This window comes from Gymnoscopelus microlampas, assembly GCF_963454915.1.
Source record: "Gymnoscopelus microlampas genome assembly, chromosome: 15".
Taxonomy (NCBI): domain Eukaryota; kingdom Metazoa; phylum Chordata; class Actinopteri; order Myctophiformes; family Myctophidae; genus Gymnoscopelus; species Gymnoscopelus microlampas.
Window position 1 is genome coordinate 41,203,944 of NC_139952.1, and position 15,000 is coordinate 41,218,943.

General features: G+C 40.9%; 1 protein-coding gene across 1 annotated transcript in view; it reads right to left on the reverse strand.

Annotated features, from left to right (window-relative positions):
- elmo1 (engulfment and cell motility 1 (ced-12 homolog, C. elegans)) overlaps nucleotides 1-15,000 on the reverse strand; it is a 151,109-nt gene that overhangs the window by 97,347 nt on the left and 38,762 nt on the right. Inside the window, 7 exon segments of the mRNA XM_084079644.1 lie at nucleotides 362-462; nucleotides 465-483; nucleotides 1,113-1,163; nucleotides 4,498-4,576; nucleotides 6,356-6,507; nucleotides 7,802-7,901; nucleotides 12,485-12,520. Of these exon segments, the coding sequence (XP_083935770.1) occupies nucleotides 362-462; nucleotides 465-483; nucleotides 1,113-1,163; nucleotides 4,498-4,576; nucleotides 6,356-6,507; nucleotides 7,802-7,901; nucleotides 12,485-12,520 (538 nt within the window).

Below are 15,000 nucleotides of genomic sequence, written 5' to 3' on the forward strand. Positions count from 1 at the left end.
CAAGCTCACAACGCCTCGCAGCGCGAGGCGTTGTGAGCTTGTAGATCTGCTATTTTTGGCTAAAGTTCTCCTCAAAAAAAGGGATGCTAGGGTTCAAGTGGTTAAGGTAAAAATAAAAAATCATATCACACAAAGATTTGGCGGACCCCCTGTAGTAACTCTGAGGACCCCCTGTTGAAGACCTCTGGACTAAATAATAACTACATTTGACAGGTTTTTTCTCTCCTGAAAAGTAACAGTTTTGGCAACCATCTACAAAAAATCGGGACACGTCTTCTTTTTTTTTGCGGAATCATTATATCATCTTACTACTATCTTCCCTCACATCTAGTTATTATTATTATCATTATTATATAATGACCTGGTCCTGGGGGTCCATCTTGGTCATCATGCGGTCCTCCAGCAGGTTGAAGGTGAGGACCTGCAGCACGTACAGCTGGTGGGCCATCTCATCATTGATTGCTGGTTGGCCCTGATCACGTTCTGTTAGAGAGAGAGAGAGAGAGAGAGAGAGAGAGAGAGAGAGAGAGAGAGAGAGAGAGAGAGAGAGAGAGAGAGAGAGAGAGAGAGAGAGAGAGAGAGAGAGAGAGAGTTAATTTTGTAGATTTTGATTATTATTAAAAAACATACATTACTCACTTCAGCCCTATAATACATTTTGGCTATTTCAAAATATTTTTATACATGTGAAAACTTGTTAAATGGGACATTCTGCACACTGAGTACTTTCTAGTTTGATACCAATACTTTTGTACTTTTACTACATTTTGAATTCCGGACTTTTACTCGTAACAGAGTATTTGTACATTGCAGAGAGAGGAGAGAGGATTTTTACAATCGCAGCGATAGAGTGAAAAGAGTACAGCGGAAAAACGGAGGGCGGCCGAAACGGAGAGACGGATTTGAGCGAGAGAGAGTGAGTGGAGATGAAACAGATGGCGAGAAGAAAAGCAACAGAGAGGAACAGGTATGGCAGACAGTAGTACCGTACAGGAGATAAAGACAAACAAACCACTCAGATAATAAAGAGACGTCATTTAATATGCTGCCATCATGCTACGATACACCAGAGAGAGAAAGAGAGAGCGAGCGAGAGAGAGAGAGAGACTTACACTGAGAATGATGGAACGCAACTGTTTCTGGGCTAGAATGTGGGCCATCTCCTAGAGAGAGAGAGAGAGAGAGAGAGAGAGAGAGAGAGAGAGAGACCAAGACAGAGTATTGGAGATAAGACAAAGGAAGAGAGAGGGATATGAGCGAAAGAGAGACAAAGAGAGATATTAGACATAATAAAACAATAGTTATCATACATACATCGTAATAAAACAATAGTTATCATACATACATCATGTCATAATAGAACAATAGTTTCCAATGCATATACATCATAGTAAATCTCACGGGGCAGCGATTCCAAACCTGCGGGTCAGGGTCCCATTGGCAGGGCGTGAGGATATTGCAAGTGGGGCCCTCAAATAATTGGGCAAAACACTTGAGATACTTTAATCCAATTAAGACCGGGAATGCAAAAATAGCAGATAGCTAAAATAGCTCGTTGCACGGCACCGAGTGCCGCGCTACGAGCTTGTAGATCTGCTATTTGTTGAAAAATCGTGGGAAAATGTGTGCAAATCTTCAAATGTATATATATGTGTTTTCAAGCAAACATTTTTAACTCCGATCTGTGCCTCTGGGGGTCAAATACGTATCATTTTGGGGGTCCTTGACATGAAAAAGTTGTAGCACCACTGCATACAGCAACATACTTGTAGATCAGTAGTTTTCAACCTTTTTCGCGTCAAGGACCCCCAAATTGACACATATTAGGACCACTATTTGAAAAGATATGCCAGGGACTCATCCATTTAGGTTTATTGGGGGTCCAACCATCATCAGTGTTCATTTAACTCTGAGACCCGTTAGGGTCCATTTGGTTCCATTTGTACACTCTCAGAGTCACAGACATATAAGGGTCAATTTGGTTCCTAACTATTAATTTGGCTGGGGACCCCCTTGAACCCCCTCAAGGACCACTGGTGGTCCCCGGACCACTGGTTGAAAACCCCTGTTGTAGACGACATTTGTAGATGCGTTCCCGGAGTGAATGGGTTAAATGCTTCGAGGCATGTAAACGAAGATAAGACTGTCATTTAAGTTGAAATGAATCTGTGATCGGAATCATCTCATTTCGAATGAAGAAATATCGTCCGTGTAAACCAGTGTTGATTTCATCGCCTAAAACTACGACGAAAAGTGTTCGTCGACTACCTCCCTCTTTTCACTTTTTTTTTCTTCCTAAGGGGCGGGATCAAAACGACGCAATTGGTTAGACCTACAACCAACTACAGTCTCCCATATTTGAATACTGGGCCCTGATTGGTCACCCCAGACTTCGGGAGGAGGAAATGGATTCACAACGGAGCGGTGCCAGACCCAAAACGCAGCGGGCAATTTTTTTTTTGCCAATCGCGACTCGCCAAAATAGTTGACTAAATCAACTGTAAATTTAGTTGACTAAAATCGTATGATATTTAGTCAACTAAAACTAGACTAACAATAAAACGACTAAAATATGACTAAAACTAATCAGAATTGAATTCAAAAGACTTATTTACTAAAACTAAATCAAAATGTTGCTGTCAAAATCAACACTGATGTGAAACGCAGTCACCGTTTCGGGGGGAAACATACATGATAAAACACATTATGGGTGAATGAATAAAAACAACAACAACAACAACAGAACAAACTAAATCATTAACGGGGGGTGGGGGGGGGGGGGGGGGGGGGGGGACCTTAAACGCTCTCCGGAATATAACAACACAAACAGGTGGACATTTTGGATTCATTATGGTCTCTGTCGGGGTGGGAAACCTCAGTATGTCCCCGAAACGGTCACTGTTCAGGATTCAAATTCATTCACAAAACAGCAAAAAAAAAAAGTAGCAGATCTACAAGCTTGTGGATGCTTTTGATGCCTTTGGTGTGACGCTGTTGTAGTATATGATCAAAAAAAAAGTTAGAATATGGAGATAAGAGGTTTCTGCCCCCCCGACAGGGACAATAATATCCCAGCTGATTACTACTATGTTCTTACAGTGCATTATTATTCCATTCCATACGGGGAACGCATTATACAGTATGTGTCATTTTTAGATTTTTTTAGCTATAACCATTATGTTGTACTTTGGGCTATTCAAAAATAGCAGATCTACAAGCTCATGGCGCGGCACCGAGTGCCGCGCGATGAGCTTGTAGATCTGCTTTTTTTTTATTTTTTATTTGTACAAATCTTTGAATATAGATGTTTTTTAAAGCAAACATTTTTAAACTCAAATCTTTGCTTCTGGGGCGATTCTACAAATGTCTTCTAAATCCTAACATCCTAAGAGTTAAAAATGTATATATATATATTCAAAGATTTGCACACATTTTCAAGTTTTTTTTTCTTCAAAAATGGCAGATCTACAAGCTCATAGCGTGGCACCAAGTGCTGCGCTATGAGCTTGTAGATCTGCTATTATTATTTTTTAATTTTTTTATTTGTACACATATTTGAATATATATGTTTTTTAAAGCGAACATTTTTTAACTCAACCCTCTCACCCCCCTCCCCCATCTCAATATATTTTGTTCCAGGGACCCCCAGAAGCAAAGATTTTAGTTAAAAATGTATAAATATATTCGAAGATTTGCACACATTTTCACGTTTTTTTTCTTCTTCAGAAAATAGCAGATATACAAGCTCATAGCGCGGCACTCGGTGCCGCGCTATGAGCTTGTATATCTGCTATTTTTGAATAGCCCAAAGAGAGATCTAAAGTGACACAGATGTGTTCCTTCCCGGATCGAACGGGTCATTGAATGCCGACAGAAGGGTGCTGATCAAATGGGTGATACAGTAGGGCGTCACTTACTGTCAGAGGACATTTTAGGATGTCCTCCACGTGTTCATCATACTACCATAGCGTGTGCAATGAGAGAGAGAGAGAGAGAGAGAGAGAGAGAGAGAGAGAGAGAGGGTGAGTGAGTGAGTGATTGTGATGAAAAAATTAAAAGAGCATGGGTCATCGAGAGTTGGGACAGAAAATGGCTAACTGTGCAAATCATCAGCATAATGGTTGAGAGTAGCATTGTAACAGCCACCGTCCAGTTTTTTTTTCCTGCCCGCCCGCCCAGCGTCTCTTACAGGGGCGGCCTTAATGATCTGGGGGCCCGTTTCAAGAGCTCATATGGGGGCCCCCATATGCATCCCCCCGCAAAAAAAAAAAAGTTTTTTATTTTTATTTTTTATTTTTATTAAAAAATAATTTGTGGACTAAAGTTGGTTTGCTTCCACAATCCATGATTATGCATTTTCGAACTAAATTAATTACGCTATTTGCACTTCCACCATGGACAGACAGCTAAAACAACTCTACTCTACACATCCTCTTTTTTTTTTTACCTCAGGGCCCCCTGAGGTAAACATAGCAAAGGCCGCCACTGGTCTCTTACCTGTCTCTTCTCTTCGGGAGCTTTGAGGAACAGAGCGTTGATGACTGCGATGGTGTAGGTCTGAATGTCCTGGTCAGTCCTGGGACAAGAGGAGGAGAAAACACCATGCCATGAGCACCGTGACAAAAAAGAGAGCTGGTCAATGCTCACCTGCACACTCTTCTGAGTACTGCCGACCTTGGAAGTACAGCATAGTGCAGGGGTCTTCAACAGGGGGTCCGGGACCCCTAGGGGGTCCTCAGAGATGCTACAGGGGGTCCATCAAATCATTGTGAGATAGGGACTTAGTTTTGTACATTAACCACTTGAACCCTAGCATTCCAATTCTAAGGACGACTTAAGCCGAAAATAGCAGATCTACAAGCTCACAACGCCTCGCGCTGCCAGGCGTTGTGAGCTTGTAGATCGGCTATTTTTTGCCAAAGAGAGGGGGGGAAAGAGCAGACTAAGTACAGAGTGATAGTTTACTAAGTATCGACGGTTTAAGTCGTTAAATGTCTGAAAATACACATTAACATGAATCCAACATCTATGAAAAAGTTTTTATCTGCAACACAACTGTATGCAATATATAGTGGGGGTCCCTGCTTCATCTCTCTCTCAGAGCGGGGGTCCATGGGCTGAAAACGTTGAAGACCCCTGGTATAGTGTGTTAGAACAATGATTCTCAAAGTTTTTGACCCATTCAATCCGGGAACGCATCTGTGTCATTTTAAGATTTATTTGGCTATGCAAAAATAGCAGATATACAAGCTCACAGTGCAGCACCAAGTGCTGTGCTACGAGCTTGTAGATCTACTATTTTTTGAAAAATCATGAACATTTTTTGCATTTTTAACTCAAATCTTCTCATTCACAACGCGTTGTGATGTGACGGGTTGTGAGCTTGTAGATCGGCTATTTTCAAATAGCCTAGGTATAAAATAGGACTGAAGTGGTTAAAAGTTTTCAAATAATTGTAGTGGAGTAAAAGTACAATATTTGCCTCTGAGATATAGTGGAAAAAGTAGATAAAAGTATAGACAATTGGAAATACTCCAGTAAAGTAAAAGTACCTAAAAAATTGTGGGACAGTACAGTACTTTTTGGTGAGTCCTGACATTCATAGTGGCAGAACACAAGAAAAAAAAACAGAAGTCTCCCTAGACGAGATTACAATCTCATCTATCTATCTTTATTTAATTTTATTATTATTTTTGCATAGTGTTCTGTCACTATGAAGGTCAGATCTAAAAAAAAAAAGAAGCTATTCAAATATGCGATCTAACGCAAGGCCTATAGAGCATCGCAGTTGCGCAGAATCCGGGTGCCGGAAGTAAATACTCGATGCATTTTTCCCATTGACTTTTCCAAAAATATTTATATCAATGAATTTAAGCCTAGAATCAAGCTATCCAGGATTCTGGTGAATCATGACCATAAAACCTTTTTTTCTGTGATTTTTTAAATGTTATATTTAATGATATGATATACTATGTTTAATAAATACCCTTTGTTTTGCCGTTTTCAAAAAAGTTTTTTCACAGAATCAAACGTTTTATGGTCATGATTCACCAGGATCCTGGATAGCTTGATTCTAGGCTTAAATTAATTTATATAAATATTTTCGGAAAAGTCAATGGGAAAAATGCATTGAGTATTTACTTCCGGCAACTGGAAGTGGGCGGGAACTGCGACGCTCTATTGGCGCACGTTTTAAGCTTTGGCGGACCAGGGATGGAGTTATGACATTGTTCTACTGTACCATTCATCCTAAGATATCATAACATCATAGAAACGGTAAGAAAAACGTGTGTACTTAGTTACTTTCCACTACTTGCCCTACTCTACTGTATAGGTGAACATAAGGTCATCTCACCCCTGCAGATGGGGGATGAGCTGTCCGATGGTGATCTCTTGCGCCACCTTCTGGTAGAGGTCCTGGCTGTTGAGCACCATGGACTCCAGGATGGCGAGGGAGCGCTGGAGGACGGCCGTGTCCATCGCCGACTTGTTGACGAAGCTGGCGATCTGACCAATCAGAGCACAGTGTGAGGAGAAACCAATCAGAGCACAGTCGTTGGTGGAAAAAAGAAAATACTCTCTTACAAGTAAAAAGTCCGGAATTCAAAATTTACTTGAGTAAAAGTACAAAAGTATTGGTATCAAAATGTACTTCAAAGTACCAAAAAGTAAAAGTACTAAAATGTTTGAAAATAGCCAATCTACAAGCTTGTGATGTGACGCGTTGTGCGAGATTCCGAGATTCGGCTATTTTCAAATAGCCTAGGTATAAAATAGGGCTAAAGTGGTTAATTTATGTTTTATAATGTGATATATTTATATCTGAAAAGTAACTAGTAACTTAAGTTTTCAAATAATTGTAGTGGAGTAAAAGTACAATATTTGCCTCTGAGATGTAGTGTAAAAGTAAAAGTACTGGTAATTGGTAATACTGCAGTAAAGTAAACGTATGTATTTGGACACGCACACCCTCATTTGAAAAGATGTTGTGCAAGGGGGAACATTCACAAAAACAAGATTTGCGTTGTTAAAAAATGTTCACAATCATCGCAAACTTTCTCACAATATTTATCAAGATTTTTTTTTCAAAAATAGCTGATCTATAAGCCCACAGGTTGAGAACCCACACTGCAGTATAGCACCTTTAAAAAAAAGAAAGGGCAGCATCCCGGTAATGAGAGGGATGGGTAAGGCATTTGAAACAGAGGAAGGTTTTTAGTTAATCACATGTAAGACGTTTTTATACTGCTTAAGCTTTGTTTGGAGAAGCCGCTCTAATGAGCATTCCAGAGAGGCATGTTAATCACACACTATAGCAGTGGTAAGTAACTGCTCTGTGTGCTGTCTCTCTCTCTCTCTCTCTCTCTCTCTCGCTCTCTCTGAGAAGTCGTGCATGGCAGTCAGTCAGGGCTCTCTGCTGACGATACAGCCCTTGACCAGGGTTGCCAGATCTGCTTAACATAATTTCCTCGCAAGATTTTATTTGAAAATAGCCGATCTACAAGCTCACAACGCGTCGCATCGCGACGCGTTGTGAGCTTGTAGATCTGCTATTTTCAAATAGCTGATGTAGCTGATAGCTGATGTGCAAATCTTTGAATATATTTCATTTTAAAGCGAACATTTTAACACAAATCTTTGCTTCTGGGGGGGTCCCCTGGCACAACATATTTTCAGATGGGGGTCCCCGGCCAAATAGATATCAATTTGAGGGGGTCCTTGACATGAAAAAGTTTGAGAAGCACTGCTTTGGTGAATGGCTGCCGTTTTTGGGGCTGGGCTGACGGTACAGTATATATACCTTCTTGATGAAGGCCACGGAGAAGGTGTCCCAGGAGACGATGCCGTGGTCCATGAGCTCCACGAAGGCTGTCAACGTGAAGGACAGGAGCTCCCCGAAGCTACGAGACCGCACGCGCACGCACACGCACACGCACACACACACACACACACACACACACACACACACACACACACACACACACACACACACACACACACACAAATATATAGAAAACCACTCTATGGGCTGACAGATAGACAGACAGGCCTTGAATATCATATCATATACAGACAAGCTGCAAAGCCAAGCTGACACACATGAGCAGTGGCGTGCACAGACATTTTGAGGGGCAGGTGCTCAAGTAAATTATACTTTTTTTTGTTTACTTGGTCTGCTCTTTTTTCCCTCTACACCTATACCTCTTAGCCAAAAATAGCAGATATACAAGCCCACAACGCCTCGCGCTGCGAGGCGTTGTGGGCTTGTAGATCGGCTATTTTTGGCTAAAGTTCTCAGAAAAGGGATGCTAGGTTTCGAGTGGTTATGGTAAAAAGAAAAATCATATCACATAAAGAATTGGCGGACCCCCTGTAGTAACTCTGAGGACCCCCTAGGGGTCCCGGACCCCCTGTTGAAGACCCCTGCTGTAAACTGGAAAAAAAAACGTTTTTTTCCCAAAAGGGCACTTCTGGTCAAGAGGGCAAAGGGCAGGTGCTCTAGCACCACCTAGAGTCTATCTGTGCACGTCCCTGAGAGAGGACAAAGTTGGAAAGAGCAGGAGGAGACAGAACCGACGCGCCAAAACCCGCTTGGCTGAGAAATGACAAGAGACATAAATAAATAAATACAAAAAGACAAGAGAGAGACAGTCAAGAGAGAACAAGGAAAGGAAGATGGTTAGGAGACAGCCCAGGAGGGCCTCCAAAGACAGCAGGGAGGGGGCGCCAGAGAGCCAGCATGGAGCCAGCCAGCCAGGCAGCGCGGAGAAGAGTAGAGCTACACAATACGGAGCGCTGCAGTCATGCACTTATTATTAGAAACAACATGGAGGACAAAGAAAGGCGGCTTCACTTTAAGACAGTTGTTTTCTGCAATACAGTTAATTCATAATACATTCTAAAGCAGGGGTCTTCAACGTTTTCAGGCCAAGGACCCCCTAGCTGAGAGAGAGATGAAGCAGGGACCCCCTTTATATTGTATACAATTGTGTTTCAGATTAAACTTTTTTTGTTTACTTGGTCGGCTCTTTTTTCCCTCTACACCAAACACCTCTATTTATACCAAACACCTCTATTTACAGCGCCTCACGCTGCGAGGCGTTGTGAGCTTGTAGATCTGATATTTTTGGCTAAAGTTCTCCTCAGAAAAGGGATGCTAGGGTTCAAGTGGTTCATGTAAAAAAAAAAAATCATATCACACAAAGATTTGGCGGACCCCCTGTAGTAACTCTGGGGACCCCCTAGGGGTCCCGGACCCCCTGTTGAAGACCCCTGTTCTAAATGTATGTAAATGATATTTAAATGTATTATACTAATAAGCACTGGCAGGGGCATTCGTTCATCAAACTGATCGTGGGTGCAGTCAAACACCCCCCATCAAAAAAAAAACACGTATTTTCAATCAATTACACACACTATGAAGCCAACTCCATGAATTCATTTTTTTGTCGAATTCCTGAGTCAATAATTTGATGGCCGGTCATCAAATTATTGGCTTAGGAATGCGAAAAAAACTAAAAGAAATCTCCATGAATTCAAGGCTTCACGGGGTGTGTAATTATTAGAAAATAAGTCATTTTTTGGGTGAACTACTCACTCATAGTGTCTAGACCAGCGATTAAGAAACCCCAAATAATTGGCAAAACACCAAGATTGTATTGATGATATGAAGATTGTTTTTGTATTTTATTGTGATACCAATAAATAGGAACTTAAAATAGACTATATTAGTTCAACTGACCCAAGGCGGAACACAAATCGATTGATAAAAAAAAACTAAACACGCTCTCAAAATGCACGTGGCCCACCCATCTGACCATTTAACACGGCAGGTTAAGTGGTCGCGAACGCCTGCAAGAGATTTTCAAGTGGGCCCTGATCCATAAAAGGTTGAGGGACCACTGGTCTCCATTCTGACTGATTTGAACACTACAGTTACTGACCTCCACTGTGGAAGATTGGCTCTCTACTGACCTCCAGTGGACATGCTGTTAACCCATTCAATCCAGGAACACATAAATGTCATTTTAGATTTTAGCTATAACCATTATTTGTTATACGCTGGCTCATATGACCAGTTAAAGGCGTAGTTCCCCCAAAAAATGACTTTGGGTAGGAGACTAATAGGAGACTCATTCAGTAGGACACTCTTTGAGTGTTCTACCAGAGACTCCGCCGGTCATCACATTATTGGCTTAGGAATGCGACAAAAACAAAAACATATCCATGAATTCAAGTCAATTTTTGGGGGGTGAACTATCCCTTTATGGTCTTCTTCACTGAAATCTTAACTGGTCGAATACTGGCAATTTTTATAGAATGAACTTTGTTTCTCTCCTTCAAATTTTTGGAGTGCTCGGATCTCATTTTCTAAGCCTGTACTCCTGCTGATCCTAGAAGCACAGTATACTTCAGTATACTTTTTAGACCTTTTTTTAATCTCCTTTGAGCACCCGGTTTGGCCTCTGTGTGTTTTTTTCCTCTTCATTTGAAGTATGATGCCAGCCTAAGCAGGGTGGGTGGTTCTTTAACTCCAGGGTGTTTTTCAGTCTAACAGGCGTTTAGCTCCATTTACCGAGTTTAAACTATAGTCCTTGTTTGGAAGGCTAGAATGAAAACCCAGCAACAACACACTGGGTCTTAAGAATCACAACCCACCAACATTTCATCCTCCTAACAGAACTTTGGACTTTTGGTGGGCGGATAATGAACGGGTTAATAATGAAGCAAAGAAAGTGTATTATTTAGCGTCTCTGTTGGGGTGGAAACCTCATAATTATGTCCAAAACGGTTACTTTTCAGGATTCAAATTCAAGAATAGCAAAAATCAGCAGATCTACAAGCTCAAAACGCATCTACTGTGTTGTACTTTTGATCCATTTGTGTGACGCTGTAGGACAGTGGTTTTCAACCAGTGGTCAAGGGACCACCAGTGGTCCTTGGGGGGGGGTACCAGGGGGTCCCCAGTGAAATTAGTTAACATAGCATCACAATCATTTTAACCACTTAGCTTTGGCTATTCAAAAATAGCAGATCTACAAGCTCATAGATCTACGAGCTTGTAGATCTGCTATTTTTGAAAAATCTTGAAAATGTGTGCATATCTTTCAATATATATATTTTCAAAAGCGAACATTTTTAACTCAAATTTTTGCTTCTGGGGGTCCCTGGCCCCAAATATTTTCAGATGGGGGTCCGCGGCCAAATGTATATCAATTTAGGGGTCCTTAGCATGAAAAAGGGTTGAAAACCACTGCTGTAGGATGATTAAGTAGGGCGTTATTTTACGTGAAAAACACAAAAAGTTAAGATACTGTATGGAGAGAAGAGGTTTCTGCCGCGACAGACAGCAGCGATAGTGAAGTTGTGATGAATGTTATCCAGGATAAATCGGCTCCAAAAGGAAGCCCCAGTAAAATAAGCAGCTCCGTTGAAAAGGACCACCCTCCACCTGAAGAGTGCTCAGACGATGAAGAACACCCAGATTTAAGTTAATGAACATTTTTTGTTTTCTTTTGAAATAGTAAAAAAATAGCAGCGTCGCATCGTGAGCTTGTAAATCTGCTATTGTCACTATTTTGTTTTAGCATGCTGCCCATTGTACAATAAAAGCACAACAATAGGGCTTAACCTACATCATTGGTTCTCAAAGTGGGGTCCGGGGACCCCCAGGGGTCCTTGAGGGAGTTCCAGGGGGTCCCCAGCAAAATGATAGATTAGGCACCAAATGGACCCTTATGGATATGTAACTCTGAGTGTGTACAAATGGAACCAAATGGACCCTAACGGGTCCATTTGGTTCCATTTGTACACACTCAGAGTTAAATTGACATTGATTTTACAATATAAATTGCGGTCCAAGTGATAGAAATGCCATTAAATGGGGGGTCTGTAGCCCTAATGCATGTCAAACCGCTGATCCTTGAAATTAAAATGGTTGAGAATCACTGCTAGAGCAGTAAAAAAAATCTTCTCTTATGGGGGTCCCTGGCATATCTTTTGAAATGGGGGTCCGCGGGCTAATAAGTGTCAATTTGGGGGTCCTTGACATGAAAAAGTTTGAGAACCACTGACCTACAGTACATGAGCAAGAATCGGTTCAAAATGTTGGTTTTTCATTTACATATCTGGGTGTTCTTTCAGTCAGTGCACCTCCAAGAAATCAGAAAGTTAAAGGTAAATTTAGACCTTATTTGCCCAATAGCACATGCAAAAAAATCAAAACAAAAAAAAAGAGAGAATTTTGAGTCGTACAGAGACACTGGTTTCAAAACGGAAGCCTATTAGTTGAACATAACACACATAGAACACATAAAAGATATAAAGATTATTTTTAGTTTTCCCATAAGGCACCGGGGTGGTGGTGGTGGGGGGGCGGGGTCTTAATCATGCAGACTCCGCCCAGCAGGGGGGGGGTTAGAAGAAGAGCACACAGCCAGCCAACGGCATTTTACCCGGGCTTTTGAAAGGGGGCGGGGCTTACCAGGGCTTCATAATCTTCTGTAGTTTCTGATAGCGCCTGAAAAGATTTGAGAAACTTTGGCGTTAAAACAGGGATATGTACATGTCTTGTAGTCTCTGTGGCCTATAGCTGGGGAAACAAACTTAGAGAATATGACAATTAGACCAGGTTTAAAGGTTAAAGACAGGTTGGAGATCAAAGACGACAAAGAAATTGCATGTAACGCTGTTACATATCAATAAAAAAAACATACATACCTTAACAATGTATTCAATTCAATACTTTAAAGCTGCGCTATGTAACCTTTCTCTTCTACCCCGGATTTGAACCCGGTTAAGTACAGTACTTAACTCACTGAGTGCCATTAACATGTTCACGTGTTTTTACCGCTATGGCGCTGGGTGCCATTAACGTGTTTGACGTGTTTTTGAAAAACATGTTCAGAACCCAAGATATCATCATCTGAAGATGTGCAGCTCCATCCACTCCTTGTTTAACTTAGAACTGAAAAAGGCTGTATCTCGCTTCCTAAGCACTTTTTGTTTTCTGTGAAAAAAAACTCTGGCACTTTTCAGAATCAATTCTGAAATAATTCTGGCAATCCTGGCACTCAGGGAGTTAAGTAAATGTACTTTCCACCACTGTATACATGATCTAATGCTGAGACATATGCCATGTTTTACCAAACGTTTGCATTTCACAAGAGAACTCACCAAAACTGAACTTGGTTTTATAGTGAGTTGAAACTGTGAAAAAGTTCAATCAAAAACCCTTAAGACATCGGGTGCCAAAACCGCAATATTATGTGTTTTCCAAGAGTAGCGCTTTGGTGCCAAAACCGTAAAATTACGAGTTATCAGTATTTTTTTTTTTTTTTTTTTTCCACACGGGAGGGGCTGGAGCAGCTCTGGAAACACTCATGGTGAATCTGAGAACGAAGGGACGGATGGATCACCGTGCCATTTAACATGGCTCCCCATCCGCTTCCGTTCTATCTCCTTCTCTAAAACCCCTATAACTCCGAAACTTTTTACGCTGGGGGGAAAACGACTCATTTTGGATGCACGATCGCTGCGCCATTGTGACTCGCGTGAGAGATGTTATCGTTCCAGGCGTTATGCCAGGACCGTCGTGCAAAATTCGAGCATACTTTGTTTCACATGGATTGCTCGTCTCGGAGTCTACAGCTTACAGCGCTGCGCAGCTCAACGGTGAGATTTATGGCACCAAACGTAATCTGTTATTATAAAAGTCTGGCACCCAATGTGACAGGACCGCATATTTGATAAAAGTAAATACTGATACTGGAATATTGAAAATTGCAGCAACATGAATAATGTGGAAATGGCTTTTTTTTGTTTGTTTTGTTCTTCATAGAACAAACAGCCGAAGGCAGAATGTTGGCTTAAGTTGTGGCCAGTGTGAATATCTATCAATGATTGATTTGTAGACCTGGTATTGTGCTCAACAGCACAAAACACTGGACTAGGTGGTGGTGTCAGTTCCACCACCATGGTAAAAAAAATAAATTGCAGTGACTATGAGAAAGATGCCGCGAGCAATATTGTGATTTTAATCATTCTAAAAATCGACCACACAGCAGCACTTCACACAGATCTTCTACATGGCCTTCAGTTACACATTTTGACCAGCAAGGGGCAGCATCCTACTTCCATTGACAAGAGCCCCACTGAGCAGTGGTTGGAACTTGGAAGTAACTAAAGTACTATATACTTCTACTCCACTACATCTCAGAGGCAAAATATTGTACTTTTTACTCCACTACAATTATTTGACGACTCTAATTACTAGTTACCATGCATATTCAGAGTATTAATGTAAGACATACATTAACCACGTAAGCCCTATTTTATACTGTTATTATTACTGTCATTTAAAAACAAGCTCACAACACTAACAACAAAAAATGTAAAAATGGGTGAGTACTTTTACTTTGGTATTGTAAGTATTAGGTTGATGCCAATACCGTTGTACTGTTTACTCACGTTTTGAATACAGTACTTTTGCATTTTTATATCTTTTACTAAAAAGAAAATCAGAAGTAAAAGTAAAAGTATCAATACTGCAATGTAGAAGTACTCTCCATTTCACAATGTCTAAAATGTATACAAATCTTTTGAAAATAGCAGATCTACAAGCTCACAACGTGTCGCACCGCTACACGTTGTGAGCTTGTAGATCTGCTATTTTCAAATAGCCTATGTATACATATATAGGGCTTTAGCGGTTAGTGCATGTTTTGTGATAGTAATCAAAAGTCTACAAAGTAACTAGTAACTAAAGTTTTCAAATAAGTGTAGTGGAGTAAAAAAAAGTACAATATTTGCCTCTGAGATGTAGCGGAGTAGCAGTATTGCAAATTGGAAATGCTCCAGTAAAAGTGCCTCAATTGTACTTAAGCAAAGTACTTGAGTAAATCTACTTAGTTACTTTCCACCCCGGCTGAGGTATCAGATGGCTCCCAAGAGGACTAAGACTCTACGCCTGCTGAATAATAATAATAATCATATTACGCC